The sequence below is a fragment of the Mustela putorius genome, unplaced genomic scaffold, assembly GCF_011764305.1.
Source record: "Mustela putorius furo isolate JIRA1106 unplaced genomic scaffold, ASM1176430v1.1 tig00000430_pilon_pilon_pilon, whole genome shotgun sequence".
NCBI classification, from domain to species: Eukaryota; Metazoa; Chordata; class Mammalia; order Carnivora; family Mustelidae; genus Mustela; species Mustela putorius.
In genome coordinates this window covers 13,628,680-13,653,342 of record NW_025421377.1, presented here as the reverse complement: position 1 = coordinate 13,653,342, position 24,663 = coordinate 13,628,680, and the positions used below count along the sequence as shown (strand labels likewise).

General features: G+C 37.2%; 1 protein-coding gene across 18 annotated transcripts in view; it reads right to left on the bottom strand.

The window, feature by feature from the left end:
* Window positions 1-24,663, bottom strand: part of ADGRL3 (adhesion G protein-coupled receptor L3) — an 839,163-nt gene that overhangs the window by 164,112 nt on the left and 650,388 nt on the right. For 9 of the 18 annotated variants that reach the window (XM_045079818.1, XM_045079821.1, XM_045079816.1 and 6 more), the window contains 4 exons: window positions 15,435-15,737; window positions 13,826-13,929; window positions 4,184-4,369; window positions 1,128-1,166 (listed from right to left, as the gene is read on the bottom strand). In XM_045079818.1, coding sequence (XP_044935753.1) covers window positions 1,128-1,166; window positions 4,184-4,369; window positions 13,826-13,929; window positions 15,435-15,737 — 632 coding nt within the window. The remainder of the gene's footprint in view (window positions 1-1,127; window positions 1,167-4,183; window positions 4,370-13,825; window positions 13,930-15,434; window positions 15,738-24,663) is intronic. The other 9 variants (XM_045079817.1, XM_045079820.1, XM_045079806.1 and 6 more) reach the window with 3 other exon arrangements.

The window sequence follows — 24,663 nt, the reverse complement described above, 5'->3', positions numbered from 1 at the left end:
TATTGCTCAAAAATGATCTTCAGCCTTCATTGTTGAAGAATACTTCAACTTCTGTATCTACTGCACATACCAAGAGGATAGGTTTTCATATACATATATATTTATGTGTATATATATATACACATAAATATGTAATTCCCAAAGACTTAGGAGAAAACAAAACAAAAACAATGGGATGTTTCTTACACTCAAAGATCCATTAATTTATAAAGTAAAATGTATATTATCTAATATCTAATATCTAAATTTTCTATTTTTGAAACCCCACGCCCCTCTCTCATTTCTTAGCTCAGGGTGATATTTAAGCCTCAACTGTCTGACTGCCCTTGAGTCTCGTATCTTTTGGGGATTTCTGTACATATGGAATTAAATTTGTTTTCCTCCTGTTAATCTGTCTTATGTCAATTTAATCACTAGACCAGCCAAAGAACTTAGTGGGGAAAAAGGAAAATTTTTTCCACCTCTACACTGCCTTCCTGCATTTCTGCCTTATAAAAATACCTATAAAGGTTGTTTCTGGGATTCTTTTCACACAGAACCCGTAAACACAGGAATGGTTTCTATCCTGCTTAGAAACAAATTGCAACATGTTAACTGGAGAAAAATTACATTTGTATCAGGACTAAAATGTTTACAGTGAGTGGGAAAGTAAGAGAGTCCCAGCATGGGTTGAACATTTTGGTACAGAAGCATGATATTCCAAGTATTCTGGACTATTCTTTGACTTACAGGATTTTCATTCAATGTCATTTCTGAATGATTTGCTATTCACTATTAACTGACCCAATGTATTAACAAAATGTTTTCCTACACACCCCTATGAAGAAATGAGAGATTTACATATTACACCCAACTCACCTTTTAGCTGTGATCAAAACTGTCACATACCAAGTTGCCCCTCCTTGTCGGTCTGTGTTCGTTTTGCATGACAGAGCGTGCGCGCTGCCAGATTTATTTTCAGCACATACCTTTGCAACATGTCTCTCTCTTCCCACCCTCCATGCCCTCCCTGAAATCCCTTTAGCTCAACAGGGTACATTATCATTGATCTATCCAATGCCCATACATGGGACCACCAACAGAGACAATTCAACAACTTAACACATTTATAAAAACGCAGAAAGTACCTGGACATAGGCTCTGCAAGAGCGCTCTCTTTTCTGAAGCTGAATCCATTAAGACAGCAGATTAAACACAGAATAGAAAAAACAAGTTAGTGACAGAAGAAAACAAGAAAAATAAAAGAACACATCTACACAAAACACCTTATTTTGTTGTGCACTACTTTCTAGAAGAGAATGAAAGCTAAAGCAGCAGCAAAATGTGAGCAACGGCTTGAAAACTAGTTGCCAGCACCCTTTCAGAGCAACCCAAGTGAAAACGGATGGTATAAAGTTGTTAATGATGGAGGAAATCGTGGAATAAATTTGGTAGAAATTAGTAAATACCATTATGCTTCAGTCGTTTAAAATGATTCATTGCACATCAGGTTAGTTGTTAATTCATGAGCCACAAATGAAGACATAAGAAGTTAAGTAAACTATATCAAAAATTTGGAACCCACATTGTTTGTGGTTTCAAAATTATATAGATGGTTAATATGCACCACAAACCATATGTTCAAACACAAGAAATTTTGTTTATCAGAAAAATAGAAGTGCCCATTCATTATGATTATTTGGTTCCAAGGGAAAAATACCAACAGATAAGTAACTTCTGATTAGAAGAATGTAATTAATCTTTTGATTTATCACTGCTTTTATGTCTTGAATAATTCCTTTTCACAGTTTTGACCAAAAAAACCCACAAAAAACAACAACAACAAAAATCCTTGTATATTTTAGAAACTTCTTTGGGATAAGAAGCCTGTTTTTGTTAATTTGTTTGCAAACAGCATGATGTTTTTGTGGGCAAAACAACTCATATTCAATCCCAAACATTTTTTTTTCTGACGATAAAATAAATAAGTAATAAGTTTAATTGCCCTGTTTGAATAAATGACACAAAATTTCATGGGTTGTGATTTTCTTCCTCTTCCCTAATTTTTTTTTTTTTTCCTTCAGTAGCCTTGATTGTTGAAGGAGAAAATGACCCAGGTTTAAAGAAGCAGTTACTCTGATGCCTTTTGTGTGGCTAATACTCTCCCAACTTTAATTCATGCAGTCTTCAATGAGCACAGAGCAGTTACTCCTCTAAAGAATTAAGTGAGGAATGAGTGCAAGTAAATTGCCAACGCTGTCATTTGGATCACTGACTCGCATCTTGGTTTTGCAGGACTCTAAACCCTTCAGAATTTCAATGTGGAGTTCAATTGATTTGTACCAAGTTGACTTCTGCAAATCTGATGGGTTATAACTGCTTTAGGAAACAGTGGGAACCGCAGGAAATGAGAGCAAGCCAGGGAGCACATGAATAACCTTTGCCCTCCGATCTCCTTACCCCATCATGCAAATTAACATATGACAAACCACATTATATAAACAATTGAAAAGAGCCAAATGGGAAACAAAGGAAAGCATTAAAAAGCTTCACAAATGGAAAATTTGCCCATTATGTAGTTATTTGATATTCAGAGTAGGCAAGCTGATTAGCTGTAGCCAGTTAGAATGTGACATTAATCGCCAGCTTTACCTGATATTATCAGACATCAACACCATTTTTAAATAAAGATACAAAGTATTGCTATCACAAGTTATGCTATGGATATGTAACATTAATAGAAATTATTACTTCCAGTACATTAGGATAACAATAGCTGGCAGCAATATTTGTTAATAGCATCCAGTCAGCCTGGGTAATAACACATTAAAATCACAGCATGTCCAGATTACATAGGCAGCTGTGGATTACATTTTATCAGGGACTTGGTTGTGATTCTATCAGGGGCATAAGTGACAAAAATAACTCCTTTTACGCTCAGCATGAAAAAAAAAAACTTTAATAGTAATTTAGATCTACTAGATAAAACTGAATCTGTTTTCTGAGGATGAAATTGCAGGAAAAACCGTATTTGGCAGATAAAATGTCAGGCTTTCCTGCATCAAACCATCATTATTTGAAAAATTTCTTCCTTCTTGCTCAGTGAGACTCTTAGTCTAATGAGACAGGAAAAAAACCTTAACATATTAAAAGACCACTCTCAAAAGTCATTTTTCATTCTAAAGGGGAACATTCATTTAGTGAATTCCTTAGAGGATGTGTCTGTTACTGCCAAATTCTTGCTTTTTAAAGTAGGAGGACTATTATGACATTCAAGGCCTTAAAATTCAGTTTCAGAAACTGGTCACTTCTGCTACACAAATACCTTTCAGGGAACACATGCCAATTGATGTAGCAACCCTAGTATCGTTTCATCGTGGAGTCAATTTGCCATGTGATCTTATAAGGAATAAATTATATTCCTTAAAAATATGAAAATATACTTTACATATTTATGTAAATAAATTGCTTTTATAGTGGGTAGGTTATATACAGTAAACATAAAATGGTTATATATGTTTATATCATATATAAGTATGTATTGTATACTTGTAAGTATAAATAAGAATATAAAAATATATCTTCTCTGAAATTTAAAAATATGAATTATCTTCATTATTTACAATTCAAATTTGCTGCCATACAATTAAACCTATGTTAACATAGTGAAGTAAAATCTAAGTAAACTTAACTATCAAAAGGAAATATAAATTAAAACCTAATTACTTGTCCTATGAGTTTTTAAGGGTAATATTAATTAGATTAAATTATTTCACTTTTAAACATCTTTAATGAATTGCTAATATTCTTTCTCATGGTTGCCATTTTCTAAACTTCTACTTATTGATTAGACGTTTATTTTATTATAACTATTTTGATATAAAAGTTCAAAAGGAAAAAAAAGAAACAAAATACATCTAATTTCCTCATATTGACCTCGCCAGAATTTAGCACTCAAAACAGTAAACACCAAAGAAAACAGAATTGTAAATTCAAAAAAATATAAGGACAGAGATTATCCCTTATTGTGTCTTTAGATTAGAGGCCAAATACGGTCACCATTATCATAAAAGAATGAAGCAGATTGAATATAATTAGTGATGCTCTTTAGAATGATCTGATTTTAGAGAAAGAGAAAAATTAACCAGTGCAGTTTCCCTGATTTCACTACAACTTTGAAGATATATATGTGCAAAGTCCCTACCTTGTTCAAGCTCCGGGCGGCACTGTCTTTTCCTCCTGGGGTCAGGTTCCGGAGCTGCACATCCAGGAGTCCCACCAGCTGGTCCATGGCGCGGACGGAGGAGGTGATGTCTCCAGCATTCAGATGATTTCTTGTTTGTTCAGCCAGCTCTCTAGCAATGTTGGCAGCGGTCTCTCCAGATTTCAACTGCAGTTTTGAAAATGGAATAAAAAGGAAAGAAATCTTCGTTAAGTGACTTCATTGGTCTCTGTGAACGATTGATTTTGCATAGAATTACAATCACCAAGCCAATAGGTATTAAACTCTATCTTCACCTGGAGTATGTTCCCTGAGTTTTCCTATTAATCCATTTTTTTTTCCTACAATACCTATCTTGAAACTTACAGCTTTAAGAAGCTCCTCCCTGAGGAATCTTACTTCTGAAAATTGTTCGCACCTTAATTATCCATGTGAGTGGTCAAATCTAAGGTTTGCCCTATGATTTTTCTATGAGTTTTTTTTTCCCCCTTAAGATTATTTATTTATTTATTTGACAGCTAGAGATCACAAGTAGGCAGAGAGGCAGGCAGAGAAAGGGGTGGGCAGGCCCCCTGCTGAGCAGGGAGCCCAATGCAGGGCTCTATCCCAGGACCCTGGGATCATGTCCTGAGCAGAAGGCAGAGGCTTTAACCCACTGAGCCACCCAGGCACCCCTCTCTGTGAGTTTTTAAATCCAATATTGGTGAATTTGTGTTGTGACTCTGCAGCTATATTCTAAGTTCTCAGAGGCAAGCACAGATTTTCCATTGTGCTTAAATTAGTATTTAGTACGCAAAGGACACTAACTGACTGCTAAGCTCTGTGAAAATTTTACCCTAAATACAATCCCTGGTTTTCAAAGGGTCTTCATTTCCTTATTAACCAAGTAAGAGAGTTTGATCCCACTGAACTAGGTAGCAAATAATTGCTGTTTCTAGCATCTTCCATTTTAGTAGCTACATGCTGATTTTTCAAGTATGCTCTATAAGAACATATCAAATTGGGGTGCCTGGGTGCCTCAGTCGTTAGGCGTCTGCCTTCTGCTCAGGCCATGGTCCCAGAGTCCTGAGATGGAGCCCTGCATTGGGCTGCCTCCTCCATGGGAAGCCTGCTTCTCCCTCTCTCACTTCCCCTGCTGTGTTTCCTTCTCTGGCTGTGTTTCTCTCTGTCAAATAAATACATAAAATCTTAAAAAAAAAAAAAAAAAAAATATATATATATATATATATATATATATATATCAAATTGTCAACACTCCAAAGATTTAGAAAAGACAAAGACTAATAATAGCCCATGCTCATGTGAATAAATTTGACAGCTTTGGGTAATGAGAGAATAGGGATATTTTTCCCTATAATAATGTAAATATATAACAGTGTTATCTTTAGGAAATTTTTTTTCCTTCCTTTTTATTTTTCTTTTTTTAAAGCACAGTCCAATATAAAATTTAGGGTCAAACAGAGAAAAGTTCGCTATCTTCCTAACATGTTGGAGCATGACTAAGACTCTTAGTCACAAAGGTTATCAGTATCTTCTAACGGATACTTAATACATGTTTTTAGTGAAATTGAATGCTAAAGAAACAAATAAATAAATTAGGGCTATCAGAAAGCTAAATCATTAATAATCTCATCCTCAAGTATACAGAAAATCCAAAATAAGAGCAAAAAAAAATTTTAGTAAGAAAATGTTGGCAAGGATTTGTGGAAATGTCTATCACCGTCAGAAACTACTAACAGGCGTATACCTGTATAACCCTCTGGAACAAATTATGAGTGTCCATTAAATTTTGAAATGTGAAGACTATAAAATTGAGTGATTTTTATTATCAATTTCAACCATAAGAAATAAAATAATCTCAGAGATGTAAAAAAGAAATGTTCAAACATGTTCATTCTAGCTTGGTTATAATAGAAAACAAAATGGATTATGAATTAAAGAAAACTTCTCATATATATACATACCATGGAATATTGTACAACAGCTTAAATGTATAAAGGAGATCAATTGTTAACATCGATTTTCAACATGCTCTGTTGAGTCAAAATAAATGCAAGTATAAAAATTATATATGCTCATATCTATTGGCATGGTATTCATGAAATAAAAATGCAAAGCAATAGGAGCATATGAAAAAGAAGTACAATACATAAAGCATGATATTTTATGTGTTTATTTTATATATATTTAAGCACACAGAACGAACTTTGAAAGATGGGAATCAAAGGAAAACTCTTTACTATAATGTTTAGATACTACAAGAAGAATATATTAAAGTATTTACTATATAATCAGTACTTTTCAGAAATCCTTAGAATAGAAAACACTCGCACTAACTTTAATAAATTTGTAAAATATGGTCAAGGACTACATACCTAAGATACCTAAAAACCAAATGGAATACATTATAGGGTTCAAGGATAAGTACGTAACAAAGTCAATGTAGATCAAAAGAGCATTCATGGTCCACTGACAGGTCAGGAGTACTTTTTTTTTTTTTTAAAGGGGTGCTATGGAAAAGCACACCTTTTTTTTTTTCTTTTTTTAAGATTTTATTTATTTATTTGAGAGAGAGAGAGAATGATAGAGAAAGAGCATGAGAAGGGGGAAGGTCAGAGGGAGAAGCAGACTCCATGCCAAGCAGGGAGCTTGTTGCGGGACTCAATCCTGGGACTCCAGGATCACGACCTGAACCGAAGGCATTTGCTTAACCAACTGAGCCATCTAGATGCCCTCATGAAAGTACTTTTAAGTGGTCCCCAAGCGAGAAACACAAATGTGATTATAACCCATACATTTTAATTTTACATACAGTTTAAGACTGCTTACTGGCCATCTAATAACCAGTGAATGATTTATAAAATTTGGTAATCATTAATTAAATCAGTGAGATGCTAGTATTCACTAAGTATTCAAATTCAGTACTCCATTCAGTAACTCTAAACACATGATAGAAGTGCTTGGTAAGTTTGAAAACCTCTTCCCTGTGTGTATGAATATTCATTAGCTGGAATCCCTACAATTTCTTTTCATCAATTCATGATTTTAGTGTGCTGGCATTTGTTGTAGTTTCCATCTATGCTTTTTTTTTTTTTTAAGATTATTTATTTATTTATTTATTTGATAGAGAGAGAGACACACAGCAAGAGAGGGGACACAAGCAGGGTAAGTGGGAGAGGGAGAAGCAAGCTTCCCGAGGAGCAGGGAGCTTGAATGTGGGACTCGTCCCGGGACTCCAGGATCATGACCTAAGCCGAAGGCAGACGCTTAATGACTGAGCCACCCAGGAGCCCTCCATCTATGTTATTCTTATAATAATGAATATATTTATAGAATTTTATGGTTTTACTCTGTTAATCATTGTTCTGTATAATTGTTCTATAACCTTTGTTTTGTTGTTACATTGTTTTTTACTATGTCTTTATTACCATGTATTTTTTCTTTACTTTTTAAAAAATTTTTTTAAAAGATTTTATTTATTTATTATTTATTTTTAAAAAGATTTTATTTATTTATTTGACAGACAGAGATCACAAGTAGGCAGAGAGGCAGGCAGAGAGAGAGAGGGAAGCAGGCTCCCTGCTGAGCAGAGAGCCTGATGCAGGGCTCAATCCCAGGACCCTGGGATCATAACCTGAGCAGAGGCCAGAGGCTTTAACCCACTGAGCCCCCCAGGTGCCCCAAAAGATTTTATTTATTTTACAGAGCGAAAGCAAAAGAGCACGAGCAGGTGGAGCGGCAGAGATGCCTGGTGGGGCCCAATCCCAGGATCCTGGAATTATGACCTGAGCCAAAGGCAGAAGCTTAACCAACTGAACCACCCAGGTGCCCTTAACAAGTGAATTTCTAATAGCACTGGGCTAAAGTCTGAGGCTCCAATACTGAATAAAAAGGTTCCCCCCCCCACAAAAAAAAGGAGCTTGCATACTAGCAATAGAAAGGGTTTTTAATAAATTAACTAAAGAATTATTTAATTTTAATTTTGTTGAGTGCAATACAGAACCCAAGTTTAAGGGCATTTTACCCTAGTGTCTGAAGTTAGGGAATAATTTAAGAAAGGGTTTTCCAGGGAATAATGTTGACTATGAAATGGAATGGAAAGGGAATTGGGTTGGGAGGTAGGGGAAGCCCCTAGGCAGAGAGGACACTTTTAGGAGGGAGGGGCACAGGTCCTAGAGGAACTGCACAAAGGGGCCTTTAAGTGGGATTTAGGCCGCTGGAGAGGTGAGTAAGGGGCAGATTAAGCAGTCCCCTTCAGAAGTCATGATGAAGATTTTGGGAATGAGCTAAGAGCAAGGGAAGGTGCTAAGAGCCCAAACAGGAGTGGTCTAATCAGAGTTGTATTTGAAATCAACTCAGGAGAACGGACTGGAAAGTTCCAGAGGATGAAAGGGACCTTGCCAAGAGACTCCAGCAGCAGAAGCTGTGTTGGATTAGGGTAGCAGCGGTGAAAAGTGGCCTGATTTGGGAGAGGTTTCTAAGTACAGTGACATAGACAGGCCTAATGTCTGATTGGCTATGGGAGGGGAATGAAAGAGAGGGACTCCAAGGTGGTAGGACCATTAACTGTTTCTCCAACAGCCATTGCGACCTCAGTATTCCTAGCTCAAAGTTTGCCTTTCCAGACCAGGCTTTCTCTGACCGTATTTTTTCCAGTGGCATCCAGAGGCTACTCTATTGCCTTTCTAATTGCTCTTTTCTCTCACCACAGCAGTCAGACCACCATTATCTTACTTCTACACAACAGATACACTTGAATCTGTGTTGAAATAATGTTACTCTGCATATCCTCGCTTACAGACCTAATGAACATGTCTGTTCTTTAACATTTCTTGCACTAAATTCGACTAACCTTCTTTCTTAGAAATAAGCACATGCACACTGAGAAATTGTATGAGTTCTATGAGGATTAGTAAATTAATGCCTGTATTGAAATGGCAGGATTATTTCCAGGACTTGAAGGGGAGGGAGGAGAACCCTGTAGCTTTAAAGATAATAATTATGACAGAGATGGATACTATTTACATTTCAAATTTTGACACATGTGAAAACAATTTTCTCTGAAATGTTTTGACATTGTATGAGATTATTGCATCAAACATTAATTGGGTGCCAAAACAATTCATGAAGGAGTTTTTCATAGTGTTTAAGTATATAGCTATCATTTCTTTGAAAGATCTACTTATGTTATTTTGCTATAAATCAGAGTCAAGAAGGAATATAAACAATTAAATGGTTCTATCTCGCAATTGAAAGTCAGTTAAATAAGCCTGAAGTCCTAGAAAGCCTACCAATCTCTGAAAAATTAAGAAGCAATTTGCTTTCATTCCATATTAGCTCTGCAGAGATTAAAAGAAGGGAGAAATTAAAACTTGGGTGATAAGATTCAACCTAGTCTTCCCTAGAAGAAAATGGGTTTATTTTATACTGTAAAATCCCAACAATTCTGGATCTTTGGAAAAGCAGGAAAAACTCTACTTATCTCAAAATCGGTCAGTAGCTTGTGAACAAACAAAAGACAAGACTCTTCAGTTTGCTAGAAATAGAAAGACTGTTTTCCAGTGACAGTTCACGCATTTCTTTTCCATATAACAGTTGAACCAGGTAATGAAGTAGGAAGCATAACTCACTTCATATGCAAAGAAATACGGAAGCTATTCAAAACTGTAATTTCAAAGATTTTTAAATTGCAGAAGACTGGAGGGATTTTAAAGTGCAATAAGCTCTTTAAAGGTCTGCAGCATAGAAAATATAAACTCCCCTTTGAAAATCTGGTGTAATCTGAGATCAAGCCGAAGCTGGAGACTATATTTTAGTAAGCAGTAATTAAGGTGAGAAAAGAGGATATTTTGCTGCATATGATTGAGGAGCCCAAGCTCTACACTAAATTCGCTGGCTCTTTCAAGAAGACCAATCTGTCTCTCTACGCATCCATTTATCTTTGAACCTGCCTTTCCTTCGAACCATCCATGCATCCATCCCCCAAACATCCACACACCCATCCTTCCATGCAAACACCTACCAATTTTTCTCGCTACCTCCTCCCTCTCTATTACTGGGGCAAAGGCCCCTTTGTGTATGACTTTTGCCTTTTTCTTTCTGCACAAATTATGCTTTTTATTAAATCTCATCCTTATCAAACTATTCTGGCTAGTTTGTAATAAATTTCTTCGTGAAATTCTGATTGTAGAGGCTTCCATTGTCTCTAATAAAATGTAACCCGCTCTTCATCACCACCCCAAATTTAATCTATAATTTCACCAGTATGTAAGTGGCCTGCATTCATTTGGGAATCAGAAGCCATCAAGATGCTGTGACGGTTTTCTTCCTCCTGGCCCGACGGTAGGGGTGGGAGTAGGGAAGCAGTACCCGTTTCTTATTAACAAACAGGAAAATGTGATTTGCTTCTTCAAATGTCATCCTGATCCATTTATTTGTGTATACTTGCTGTCTATTGGGGCCAAACACACAGTGGGTGGACAGTATTATTGATAATGAAAAGAATGACCCTCCCCACGGTATATTGATGCAGAGACTGTGATCAGGGATATTCTTTCCTCGAAAGCCCTCAGCAATTCCCCAGAAAAACTGTGAAGTCATAAAGAAGGCACGTCGCATTCCAGGATGCGGTCACTCGTTGAACTCTTGAGGAGGGGAAATTTCGGAATACACCATTTACAGAAAATCACTCCCTCCTCTCTTTTCTCACCTATGCTTTCAGAGGGCGTAAAAAGTGTTCTTTCATTTTAAAATTTTAAGTTCACAGGACGATGGAAGGGGAAAGACGGAAGGAATGAATCATGAAAAAGAGCCATTTTACTTTCATTTTTCAACGTGACCATAAACGGTCTCTCAGAAAAAGAGGGGAAGTTCAGAGCAGAGCAGAGGGGCTGGGGCACGGAGAAGGAAGAAGGGGTCGTGGCAGCGCCAGGAGAAAGGAAACCAGGATGGCCAAAGGAGGAGGCACGAGAGAAGGGAGTGCAAAGCTGAGAATGCTACTTGCCAGTTCTTGGTTCAAGGCCACTTCCACCCTCCTCCATCCTGCTCTCTGCTCTACATGGTGAACCTGGGATGTTATTCTGAGCCCCCCGCTCCCCCCCCCCTTCTCTGGCTTCCACGTGTTTGTTCAATGGAGAGGGTGGAGGGGGAGAGTGAAGTCAGGGTATTTAATCCTTTACAGCTCTGTGAAAAGTTGCCTGGGGCTAGGCTGAGTCTCTCCTGGGTAGGTCAACTTTCTTCTCAAAGACACCCCCTTCCAATTCTAAGTCACTCCTTTGATCCAGCAACCACAGGCCTGGGCTTGGGAATAGTTTCACCTCGGTTACTGGCCCTGGCTTCCTGCTCAATCCCTCCCGGCTCAGCTTTGCTCCACCAAGAACACTGTAAACAAACCCTTTTCTTCGAATGTTCCATCCGTTTATCGCTGGCACTCTGGTACTGACAGAGGAAATGGGCAAAGGTATGGATTCTACGGAAGATGCTTTGGAGAGAAGGGAGAGAGTTTGGAAAAATCGTTCTGGGAATACCGCATACAAATGCTCTCTTGGAGATTTACAATGTTACTATTTCAAGGTTTGGGAGTTTTGCGGTAAAGAAACCTATTCAACTACCATTGCTAGTCAATGAATAGCATCAGTATTGGTGGTGTGAAGGACGCACCAGGTGACAGCGTGAACAAAAGTAAAGCGAGACTAGGCAAGGAAGTAAAAAGTCAGTCCGTCAAAATCTGGGCACAGTTTCACCAGTCTTGTGGCCACGCACGATGTCTTGATAAAGGTAGACCTAAAGGTAGACCCAGCCAAAACCCCAGCTCCAACACTGACCTTGGGCTAGTTAAATAATCTCATTCAGGGTGCTCTAAAGCCTCCTATTATAATTTTGAAGATTTTATAAACTTATAAGAAATGAAACTAAGGCATTATTATACATTCCAATTGCCTAAATGCTATAATCTTAAAATAATTATAATATTACATAATTTCACAGACACTATAGAATTAAACAAAAATGCTCTGGAATAATGAAACGTATTTGTTATATTAAAAAAAAAAAAAAACAACACCCATCCATCAATCAAATGGGCAACAGCTGTCTGGTCTTTGCAAAGAATTATCTCTTTTGTCATAAGATTAGGAGGTCTGCAGAGGAAAGAAAAAGAATTAAGTATCATTATCAGTTAAAGTCACCCAGTAATTCCTGCAATAAAATAGCCTAACTATATTCAGGAATTATCATGAAAACATTCAGCTTTCTAGGTGAATTATTACTGAATTAATATTACCCCCTGGGCTAAGTATGCAGGGAATATTTTTTAAAAGTTGCTAATGTAAGAAGATACGCCACTGATCTCTTAATCTGATCACAACCAGTAAGAGTTATTTGCCCTGGGGTTTGAGCTACATTGTAATAAAATCAAAGGACATAAAAACTGTGGCAGGAACAGTGCTGAAATTGGAGAAGCTTCATTATGAATAGCAACAAGTATAGAGATGCATATGTAAAAGGGTAACTAGAGTCAATATAACCACTGTTCTTCCATGATTTAGGGTAAATAGATAGTTATGGCTCATCTGCTAAATGATCTACTGGGTAGATATTTATGGATTATTATACAGTATATTATTGAGGATCAGCCCGGTTAAAAACAAATAGAGAAAAGAGCAAATGGCACAGACAGGCTTTTAGTAAGGCCATCATTTGTAATATTTCTCAGGAAAAATCTCTTTCCGAAATTCCTCAGCCTAGCTAATGTGCCATAGAAGGACTCTTCATTTTAGGAGTGCATAAATCCACACAAATTGCTATAATAAGGATTCATCCCATAGCCCTTTTGGCGTAAATGCACATCTGGTCTCTGTTTGTAATGAAATCAATTCAAAGCCCCACAGTGCATTAATAATAAAAATGCTCAACATATTGCAACCAAATAAGCCCTGAAAATTTGAGTCTGCAAGATTCTGTCACACATATGTATAGTTTTAACACTGATAAATGATTAGATTACAGAACATATATCAAATAGTCTAAGATTCCAAAGGTAGACTTTTTCTGCTAATTATTATTTCTAAAGGAAAATCCATGTGCATGTATGCTAGAAGCTCTTGCTAGTTTGATTTATAATGGCTCTTGGACTTTCATATCTGGAGTTAACAATATCATAAAAATTTTATTAATAATAAAATTATTATAAGCAATACTGCTTAGCTTGAGGAAGTTCACAGATTTTCCCTTTAAGAACAACAAAATTCTAAATTAGCATATAGCATATCAAAGGTTGTCACTAAATCTTAAAGAGAATTAAAAAGGGAGAGTCTTTCTACATTAATTAAAAAAAAATTTTAAGGGCGCCTGGGTGGCTCAGTGGGTTAGGCCGCTGCCTTCGGCTCGGGTCATGATCTTGGGGTCCTGGGATCGAGTCCCGCATCGGGCTCTCTGCTCAGCGGGGAGCCTGCTTCCCTCTCTCTCTCTCTGCCTGCCTCTCCATCTACTTGTGATTTCTCTCTGTCAATAAATAAATAAATAAAATCTTAAAAAAAAAATTAACTGTTTTATTTGCCAACAGCTATAATCCATAACAGAAAATCTAGGTTTGGGAAAGCCTTCCTGATCAGTCACTTAATTTACCTTTTGTGTTATATGGTTGACCCAAGGAGAAGAGCAGTTGCTAAGATCTGGTCCTTGGGGATCCCAGATTCCATCAGGAGCCAGGCAGAGATAAGTGGATACTCCTAAAATAATGAGAAAAATAGGTCTGCTTTAAAAATTCAAACCATCTTTCTTACAAAGACTTTATATCCTTGTTATGTTTAAAAATGAACAAAGACAAAATTGAAATCATTAAACTACGATGATGTTTATTAAAACACCACACAACAGCATCTGGCAAACAACAGACATTGGAGAAATGCAACAGAACAAACAAAATCATTCAGTATTTTTAAAGCACTTGCTGGCAACTACACCAGGTACAGAAAACAACTGCATAAATTCCAGAGATGCGGTATCTGGCTCTATGGGGCCGGTTGTGTGAGTTTTCAGAGGCAAGGCAGCAGCTGAGTCTTAAAGGAATCAAGTTTGCAGGTTTTCCGGGAAAACAAGGTAGGAAAGGGCATTCTAGGTGCAGAAAAAAAAATATGTTGTCCTTGGGAAACTTCGAATGTTTTAAATTGAGGTCTACTGTATAGGAGAGTTGTGTTTAATGGACTTGGAAAGGCAGGCAAAGTCAGATCATAAACTCCCTTGTCTGCCACCTGTGGGTTCTGGAAAAAAATCAATGAACATTAAGCAGAGGAGAGAAATGAGCTGATTAAGGTTTTAGAAAGATAACTGTGGCAGCAGCATGGAGGGTGAATCTGAGGGGAGATGTGAAGCTTTGGGGGAAGCTATTACAATAATTCAAGTGACAGCCTGTGTGTGTCTGAACAGGACTGCCTCGAGGGGACAGAGAAAAGGTGAAAAAGAAGGTTGTAGCATAGGGACGTTCACCTGGGAGGGCTCCAGAAGGTTTGGTTTCCATTAAAGCTCTCTCCCAACAATAATGACATATTTCTGTAGTGCTGCTCTGTAGCTTTCAAAAAAAGTATTTCACTCACCTACACAACAAACATCTGAAGTGGGGGTGGGAGTGTTATCATTTCTCTCTTAGAAATGAAGGAACTGAGGCCCAGAATGAAGGGGACAGTGCTAAGAGATAAGGCTTCAAACTGTTGGAATCAAACCGATTTCAGCACCACAGAAAACTTTAGAACTAAGCATTGCACCCTTTCATAAAGGGAAGAAAGATTTCAGAATATTTTTAAACATGTTGCTGAAAAAAGAAATTAAATGTGCACTTTCATAAAAGCCAATATTCTTTTTGGTCTTTCTACCACTTCACATACTACCGGATTCAGAATAGGTCCACATGGGAACTGTTCTAAGACAAACCTATTTAAAGTAACCAAATCAATAACACCCAAAGACATAATGCTGATTGCCTGTATAGTGACATCTATCGTACATTTGATTTACATATTTTATGGGATAAGGCAAATTTTATTTAGTGTACCAAATAGAAGTTTTATGAAGATAAGTATAGTAACAATAAGAAAACTAGGTTATTTCTGGTTTCAATCAAGTGAAGTTGCAAAAATATGCAGTAACAAACAAACAAAAAACTAAAGGAAAAAAACTGCAAGAAAAGGAAGCTAACCTAACAGAAGACCTTCAGCTTAGCTCTGCAAAACGGACTTACCAATCGTTCCTGCAGGGCAAGGCTGCTTGGCCATCTGTCCTTGACGGGTCTTAAACCACATGATTTCTCGAGCTTCCACGGCCTCACAGCTCTCTTCCAGAGCTGGGATTTGGGACGAGGCTGATGGCAGATGTGTGGTCATGTCATCAAGCACCTCCACAGCTGGAGATGGGGTGCTGGTACTCCGGTTTCGTCTTCCGGACACGGATGGGGTGGTACTCCTGCCTGGACTCCAAGTTGTGGTCCGCAGGGTGGTGCTGGTGGTGGTGCTTCCCATGCCAAGAGGTCCTGTGGTAGACATTTCTGAAATAAAATTCAAAAGAAAACACCTACATTGCTTGTCATCACCTCAAGGTGCCCTAATACTTTAGAAACCATTTTTATTTGACAGTTCAAAGAGCCTTCAACATGGAAAAAAATAAGCAGGCCCCAAGATATCCGAATGCCACCTCCGTGTCATGGCAGCCAACTGACCAAGGCCAAATATTGGCTTGTTCATGGTTCTGTTCAACTCAAATCACAGAAAACAAAATTATAGCACAGCCCAACTCTTCAGTAAGCTTCCTCATGCGTCAGGCCTTCTTAACAGTAAGAGGACTGATACCTGGAACCCTCATTTTGAATATTCAAACTTCTGTAGACTGGGAGAGTGCTAATGTATCAGTATTTTCACATTAAGTATCACACGGATTTCTAAAGATGAAGCAATTAGGGAAGAGGGATCAGAGGAAAAAAAAAAAAGGCATCAAGATTTAAAGTGCCCTCAAGCTAAAAAGTAAAGAACAATTCTGAGTATGGACTCTTTAACATAAATTAAAGTAGATTGATGATCTACCTGACGCACTTAGAATTGACTCATTTTAACAACTTTCAAACATGACATTTAGTAGTATAAAGTATAAGTGGTTGTCAATTTAGTTGTCTCATAAATTATTTTCTAACTAGATTTCTTAAAATGGGGAAATGTATTCCAAATTCCATATAAAGCTGATAAGGTGACTTGACCAGATATCAATAGGTTACTAAGCCTAGAACGTATCAAAGGGAATGTTCTATCAATACCATGTAAAGGACCACCGCAGGGAAGCATCTTTCTGGGGAAAATATATTTATATTCCCATCATAGGAAGGCAAGAGCATGCCAGTCCTCCACATATATACGTTCATTCCTAACCGTAAGTTTAGAAACTCCTCTTAACCTCATTTATTGGCCAATAACCCCAGGGACACCGGCTCTAGCTAGATTCGAAGTAGCTTGGGTTTATGGAGCTCAGGGAGTCCTGTGCTGAGCCTCCAGCTGTCTGTCATCCATCGTCGACTTTCTTTAACATGTCATCAACTTGACTGCTGCCCCAGAAGGGGTGCCACATCCGTCTTCTGCGGTGGGCATGTATAAAGCTTTCAGAAACAAGACCAATGGCAGTAGGAAGGGGGTATGTATTCTCTGAACATTCAATCACTGAACTTGTAGCATTTTCTGAAGTAATGCTATTTTTCTAGCTGTTTCTTTACTTGTTGTCTCTCCTCTTCCTTTCTTCTAAGATTTCCTCCTTCCTCTTGCATTCTCTATGTGAATGTGATGTTCATAACCTCATTGACGCCAAGTTCATGAAGGAAGAAACAGTATTTTTTTTTGCCCTTCTTCCATTGATACCACTTCTCCCCAAATCTCATTGATTCTGCCTCATTTCTCTATTTTTCTCTCTTCCCAATCTTTACTAGATGCACTCCACTCCCACCCAACACCCCCCCCCCCAGCATCAATGGATGAGTACGGCAGTCTTTTAACATTTTTGTCAAGAAAAACAATACCAGAACATAATGGTACTGGGAAGTAGAGATACAACGTGGGGGGTTAAGGGGGTAGGAGAAGAATAAATGAAACAAGATGGGATTGGGAGGGAGACAAACCATATGAGACTCTTAATCTCACAAAACAAACTGAGGGTTGCTGGGGGGAGGGGGGTTGATAGAAGGGGGTTGGGGTTATGGACATTGGGGAGGGTATGTGCTATGGTGAGTGCTGTGAAGTGTGTAAACCTGGCGATTCACATACCTCTACCCCGGGGGTTAAAAATATATTATATGTTTATAAAAAATAAAAAAATTTTAAAAAAAGGAAAAAAATGGTACTGGGATTTCAATATTGATGTTTGCAAAAGTAAAAATTCAGAATTCATTAAAATTTGACACTAATGTTTAACACAACTCCGATATAAAAGTTAGCAACAGAAGTAAAGTTGAATTTCTAAAATTATAAACAGTAGAAATTCTTCTAATATCGTCATTTTTTGCATTTGAATTTGCTGAAATCTCTCAAAAAGAAAAAAACACAAAAGAAATACTAATAACTCAAATTTAAATATTATTTAATATTAAATTAATTAAAAAATAAGGTAATATCAAAATTAAACACTCTTGTTATTAATATTAAGTATCAGCCTTAAAAACATGTGTCAGTGGTGTCATTACTGGGATTCAAGCACATTTTTTATGCAAAGTTTTCTGGCTGATGGAAAAATTCTTCTCCACTTTATACCACTTGATAGACTAGTAAGGCAATGATTAGAAGCTGACTCCAAGCATTTTCTCTGGCTCCTTCAATTTAAATAATGCCATCTCTCATTTGTAGTTTCTTCAGAATTATATAGATACTGAAGAATGCTTTCTAAATGAATGTACTTTTCTTCATTTAGATATTTTAATTAGCATACAATGCTCTGGGAGGGAAGAGACTTGTTTTGCAAACATTTTTGCTCTGATAAACTGTGTAATCCCACATGCAGTGAGAAGACTGACTGGCCTATGGTCTCAATCACACAAATCCTACCCAAGGAGCAAAGACACACTGTCACAAGAGGCTTGTTTGCTGTGACTCTGGTCTTGCCAACTTTGAATAAATTTGTCTGTAAGCATAGATTTAATGTATTTATCGTTGTGCTCTATAATGATCCAGATTTCAGATTTTTAACGACTACAGTATCACACCAAAATGTATTTAACAATACTACCACATAATGGAAATCAATTTTCATTATTCTTCTTTAAAATTACCCTATTGAAACAATTCTCTACTTTTTGCCAGAAGCATCTTGTAGGGTATAAATTGGAATGTGTTACTCTACAGATTCAAATCCCTTAAATCACTTCTGTCTGCCTTCCAAACCAAGACTGGACTCCTTTCCTTTGTGCCTAAAGCCCTTCACAAGTTTATTTCTCTAGCTCATTTGTAATGCTTCTTCATCTCTCAGCTCTACTATTAAACCATATAAAATTACCAGTAATTTCCCAACAGTACCCTGTTCTTTCTGCCCCAGGGCTTTTGCACATGCTTCAGTGTTCCTGATCCCATTTTCACCTGGCTAATTTCTGTTTAGCTTTTGGGGATTGCTTGGATGCCATCTCCACCAAGGAACCTTTTCAAATTTACCAAGATGAGGTTACATACTAATGTGTTTTGTTCATGATTATTTCCTCAGCTTTTAGCCTTGTCTCTGACCTACAGTCAAAATAGATGAACACCAGGGGTAGGTCAAGGGAGCAAGGGAAGGTCCCGTTGTGAAATATCACCAAAAAAGGGAAAAGAGAAATAGAGGGAAATAGCAAATGACATAGTTAAGGCTCCTTACAATTGATAGGCTAACAAAGTTATTTTATAAATTCATTTTACACTTTTTTTTTTAAAGATTTTATTTATCCATCTGACAGAGAGAGACACAGTGAGAGAGGGAACACAAGCGGGGGAGTGGGAGAGGGAGAAGCAGGCTTCCCGCAGAACAGGGAGCCCAATGCAGGACTCTCGATCCCAGGACCCCGGGATCATGACCTGAGCCGAAGGCAGATGTTTAACTAACTGAGCCACCCAGCCATTCCCATTTTACACTACTGTTAAGAAAACTACCAGATAGGGGTGCCTGGGTGGCTCAGTGGGTTAAAGCCTCTGCCTTCAGCTCAGGTCATGATCCCAGGGTCCTGGGATCGAGCCCCGCATGGGGCTCTCTGCTCAGGGGGGAGCCTTCTTCCTCCTCTCTGTCTCTGCCTGCCTCTCTGCCTACTTGTGATCTCTCTCTGACAAATAAATAAATAAAATCTTTAAACAAACAAACAACCAAACAAACAAACAAACAAAAAACAAAGAAAAGAAAACTACCAGATAACTCAACACAAAAAGCAGCAGGGAGAACACAAAGTCTCCTCTTCCCCAAAATAATCCTATGGCAGAACATTCATGTTTAAACTGAATATGTTCTTGTGAGCAATGACACTGATAAAAGAGATTTTTTTTTTTAAAGTCTGCATTGTTATGCATTATATTGCAAGGACTTAGTTTAATACAGACATACTAATGTTAAGGATCAGAACTTATTTCTTTGGAATTGTGCTGTGGAGAGGTGTCTACAAGCAGGGCAATTTCATTCCATTTGACTTTCAGCAAAATAAAAGTCAAATTTATCCTCCATCCCTTCTATGCCATATACCGCTACGTAAGACTCCCAAGAGTTCTGCTCAATGCCAGCTTTTGGCAGAATAAGTACTAGTGATATATACATGTTGTTGCCAGTGCCCAGGAAAGAACTTGCCTTATTGATAGATATTGGTAAAGAAGATGTAGATTCACTGAAGAGTCATAGCAACACACTTTGGCCAAGTTCCAGCCCATATCGCACACCCTAGGATTTGGCTTTCTCTCTCTTTCAGGAAGGGAGAAATGATAGGACACTTTTTTCAGTGTATTCTCTTATTGAGTCTGACCATGATACACCTAGTTTAATAAAACTTATGTTATTAAGTGCCTCATGTGGTTGTGGTTCTGTGTCAAGGAAAGGTTAAAGGAATGTTAAAGAAAATACATTTGAGTGACTATTTACATAACACTTTATCAAAATTGTATAATTTTCCTCACTATTCTGTCATTGTTACTAGCTCGCTGTGGTTAGTATTTTCATAAAAACAACTAAACAAAACTCCATATTAATATTTTCCCTCATAATTAACTTATTTCTAGAGGAAAATTTCAATTCTCCTGTCCCCTGGCTTATTTCGTTCTTGTATTTTGGTTTATTTTGTTGAATTTATTTTTCCTTCAATCTGCCTTGAAAAGAATAAATATTATTTTGACTATTACTACAAGTTATAGTTTGTGGACTATACTAATGGAAAACTAATGGAAAAGAATAAATATTTTTATATTAATGGAAAACTAATGGAAAAGAATAAATGTTATTTTGAATATTACTACAAGTTATAGTTTGTGGACTATACTAATGGGAAACAGTGAAAATAACCAATATTTGTATAATGCTTTCCTTTTTTCAATGTCTTTATCTTTATTATTGAACTGAATTCACTGTCGAGTAATTGTAACTACGAATTTCTAATTTCACAAATGAGAAAACATAGGCTCAAATAGTAAGTGAATCCTAATCATACATACAGAAAGTAAATCAGTGTCCCCCAATTCTATATTCCATGTTTCTATAATAAGCTATCAAAAATGACATTCTGAATCACCTCATGCATTCTACAACTGAGTCTTCCACATGCTTTAAGAAGGTACTGAAGAATATAATTCTAAGAAAACATTACGAGGTTTGATCACAAAACATATGTATTTTGGGGCCAGGACATTGTTAATTTTTTTCTCACCAAGGTCATAGGTTGAAGCTCTAACCCAGCTACAACTCTCTTTGGAGTTGGAGCCTTTATAAAGATAATAAAGGTTCAGTGAGATCCTAAGGTAGGGCCCTGATCCAATAGCACGGTTGCCCTTAAATGTAGAGGGAGAGTTGGCAGGGACGCATGCTAAGACGGTAAAGGCCATGTGGGGACATAGCGAGAAGGCGGCCATCTCTACGCCAAGGAGTGAGACCTCAGGAGAAACCAACCTCACCAGCACTTTGGTCTTGGATTTTTAGTTGCCCAAACGGAGGAAATAATTTTCTGTTGTTTAAGTCACCTCGTCTGTGGTATTTTATTGTGGCAGCCCTAGCAGACTAATACAGGCATCTTCTAAAAAACTGTGAAATTTAAAACAGAATATAAAACTTCACAACAGAAGAACTGTTTACCTTCTACTCATAAACTGCATGAACTTTCTTCTTGATTCTCCTTCATTTTTTTTTTTTCCCTTTCTTCTCTAACGTATGTATCTCCCCTCATGGTTTTCCCTTTACCAAACTTCTGTGTTAACTTCATTCCAACATATGGTATTTGGGCTGACTACAGAAACATTTCCTCCTCCCCACTTGCTAAGTATTTATCTAAATCCAAGGTCAGTTACTGAAGAAATCTTCCCAAGGGCTTGATAGAGGAAATAAGAAACCTAAAACTGTATCAACTCTGCAAGTGGCTTTTGGTATTTGTGCAGTGCTCTGAGTAGAAGAGAGAAATTCTGCCTGATCCCCATGGATATCAGCTGGTCGCAGCAGATTTGACTTTGCCTACTTTTTAAAAAGAAACATTAATTTTACCTGTCAGGAAATTATCCAGTTCTTTCAGAATTCATTCATAATATTTGGCTTTATGGCTTCTTAAGATAGTCAAATTCCACAATCTGACTATCTTAAGAAGCCATGTGAAGGCATATTTATTTTTGTAACTTAATCCATTTATACTTTCTGATCTTCTCATAGCATATCATGCTTATTGCAAGTAGAGGAAAACATCTGTTCTAATTAAACATGAATTTGTAATGACCTTATTATATAAAATAATGAGCTAAAATAGGGAATTTGGGGACATCTTATTAAAATTACCTGCTACATATTTAGTCCTACCATTCCAGGAACTGTGCTGCATGTTTCATATTTGCTCTCATTTAGTGCTCCTAACAATATTTAAGCAGATATATTTACCTTCACTTCAGAGATGAAAGAAGTCAAATCAAATAATTCTCCAAAGCTCACATTAACTGCTGAGTGATAGAAGCAGGATTTCCAACCGAGTTCATCAAAATCCCTCCCGTTCCATTAGGACTATGGGTGGTGGTAAAACTTCAGACAAAACTCAAGGATGGAAACACATACATAAAAAGACGTCATGCATTTGGAAATTAATTTGTCCCAAACACTGTTCACATGTACCTTTATTGGTATTGCTGTGATCACTGAACACTTTTATGCATCCGGCACTATTCTGAGTACTTTACAGGAATCTGCCTATTTAATTCTGACAACAGATCTGTTAGGAGGTACTATTAATTACTTTCATCTTATGGATGGTGAAGCTGAAGTACCAAGAGATTCAGTAATTTTACAAAGGTTAAATATTTACACGTAGAAGAACAGAAAAATAACCGAGGCACCGTTACAGAGACCTCACTCTTAAGCATACTAAACTGGAAGAGGACTCTGAGAACCTCATCTTGATCCACAAGAAAGCAGCCTGCCCAATGCTGTTAAGAACGGAAGTCATTGTCTTTGAGCTAATTTTGCTTATGACATTTCTAACTCTCCTAAAGTAAAAACTGTAGAATCCACAAAACTTAATACATTGTTCAGCATCTAAGTGGACAATAAACAAGCAGCAAACAATAATGTGAGATATTAGTTGGCTTTCTTTGAGCATATATCACATACCAGGCAGTGTGGTAATGCTTTACATGCATAATTGAGGTACAGAGAAGTTACATAAATTTCCTAGCTTCACACAGTCCGTAAGTGGTAAAGTCAGCATTTATATATAGATAGTCTGGGGCGCCTGGGTGGTTTAATCAGTTAAGCATCTGCCTTTGGCTCGGGTCATGATCCCAGGGTCCTAAGATCTTGCCCCATATCAGGGTCCCTGCTCAGCGGGGAGCTTGCTTCTACCTCTCCCTCTGCCGGCTGCTCCCCCTACTTGTGTGCTCTCTCTGTCAAATAAGTAAATAAAATCTTTAAAAAAAATAAAAATAAATACAGAGAGTTTGACTCTAAAACCCATGTGTATCCATATTATCCCACAGAGGTTTGAAATCTTTTTTTTTTTTTTTAAACTATAAAGTATGGCATATATTTTGTGCCTATCAGAGAGTTCGGTTCTAGGAATTACAAGATTGATTTATTCTATCCATATTTATTAACCAACTATCATGTAACAGGAGTTGTATTGGGAATAAAATGTTGGGTACAGTTATCATGTTCCTTGCTGTCGTGAAGACCTCTCTAACAAGCTTTATGGAAAAATCTACTGAAGAAGACAGGAAATAGAAAGAAGAAAATACACTAACTATAGTTTTCATTCAGTATATGTTTATTGGTGTTTGTCTTACACATTGTATCGGGTATCAAGGATTCAGAGGTGAAGCAGAGAGCACTGATCTCAACAGTGTTTTACTACACTGTTTTGTTGAATGTACGATATCATGGATCATCCTTTGTGCCGCTAACAAAGAAGAATGAAATACCTGCTAACTAAACTCTGCCATGTCTCTCATTGTTAGGTGCATTCTAACTTCTGAAATCTTAAAAGGTGAGACAATAAGAATCTTAGAGTTGAAAACACTGTAACAGCAGAAATGTCTTCTTATAACACAATGAGATAAATAATCACTTAAGAGGGATCTGACTTTGGGGCACTTTGGTGGCTCGGCTCAGTGGGGTAAACACCGGACTCTCGATTTTTGGCTTAGGCCATGATCTTAGGGTCATGAGATCAATCCCCATGTCTGGCTCCCTGCTGTGTAGAGCCTGCTTACGATTCTCTCTCACCCTCTCCCTTTGCCCCTCCCCCATTTATAGACACACAAACAAACAAACTAATGAATTAAATAAGATGAAAGAGATGTGACTTTGAACCAATTATGATACCTCTCTGTGCCTTAGGTTTTTTTTGTTTTCTTTTTTTTAACTACATGGAGATAATAACATACATACTTATTTGAGGGGAAAAAAAAAGGCCGTATGGATTTAAAGTACTTAGCAAAGCAAATGACAGAGAATAATACATTAAGTGTTTATTATCAGTGACAATATTGTTATTTATTTCTTGCTTCAACCAAAAATTACTGATTCTAAATGCTGGGGATGCAGAAGTGAACAATAAAAATGACAAAAATTAAAAATCTCTGCCCTCATAAAGCTTACATTTTAGCAAGAGAGTTAAATAATAAATAGGACAAAAATTAAAATACACAGAATATATATATATATATATATATATACACACACATATATATATATATATATACTGAAAAGTGCTAAGGATAAAAAGAACAAGGAAAGCAGGAGAAAGTAATAGAAAGTGCTGGGTG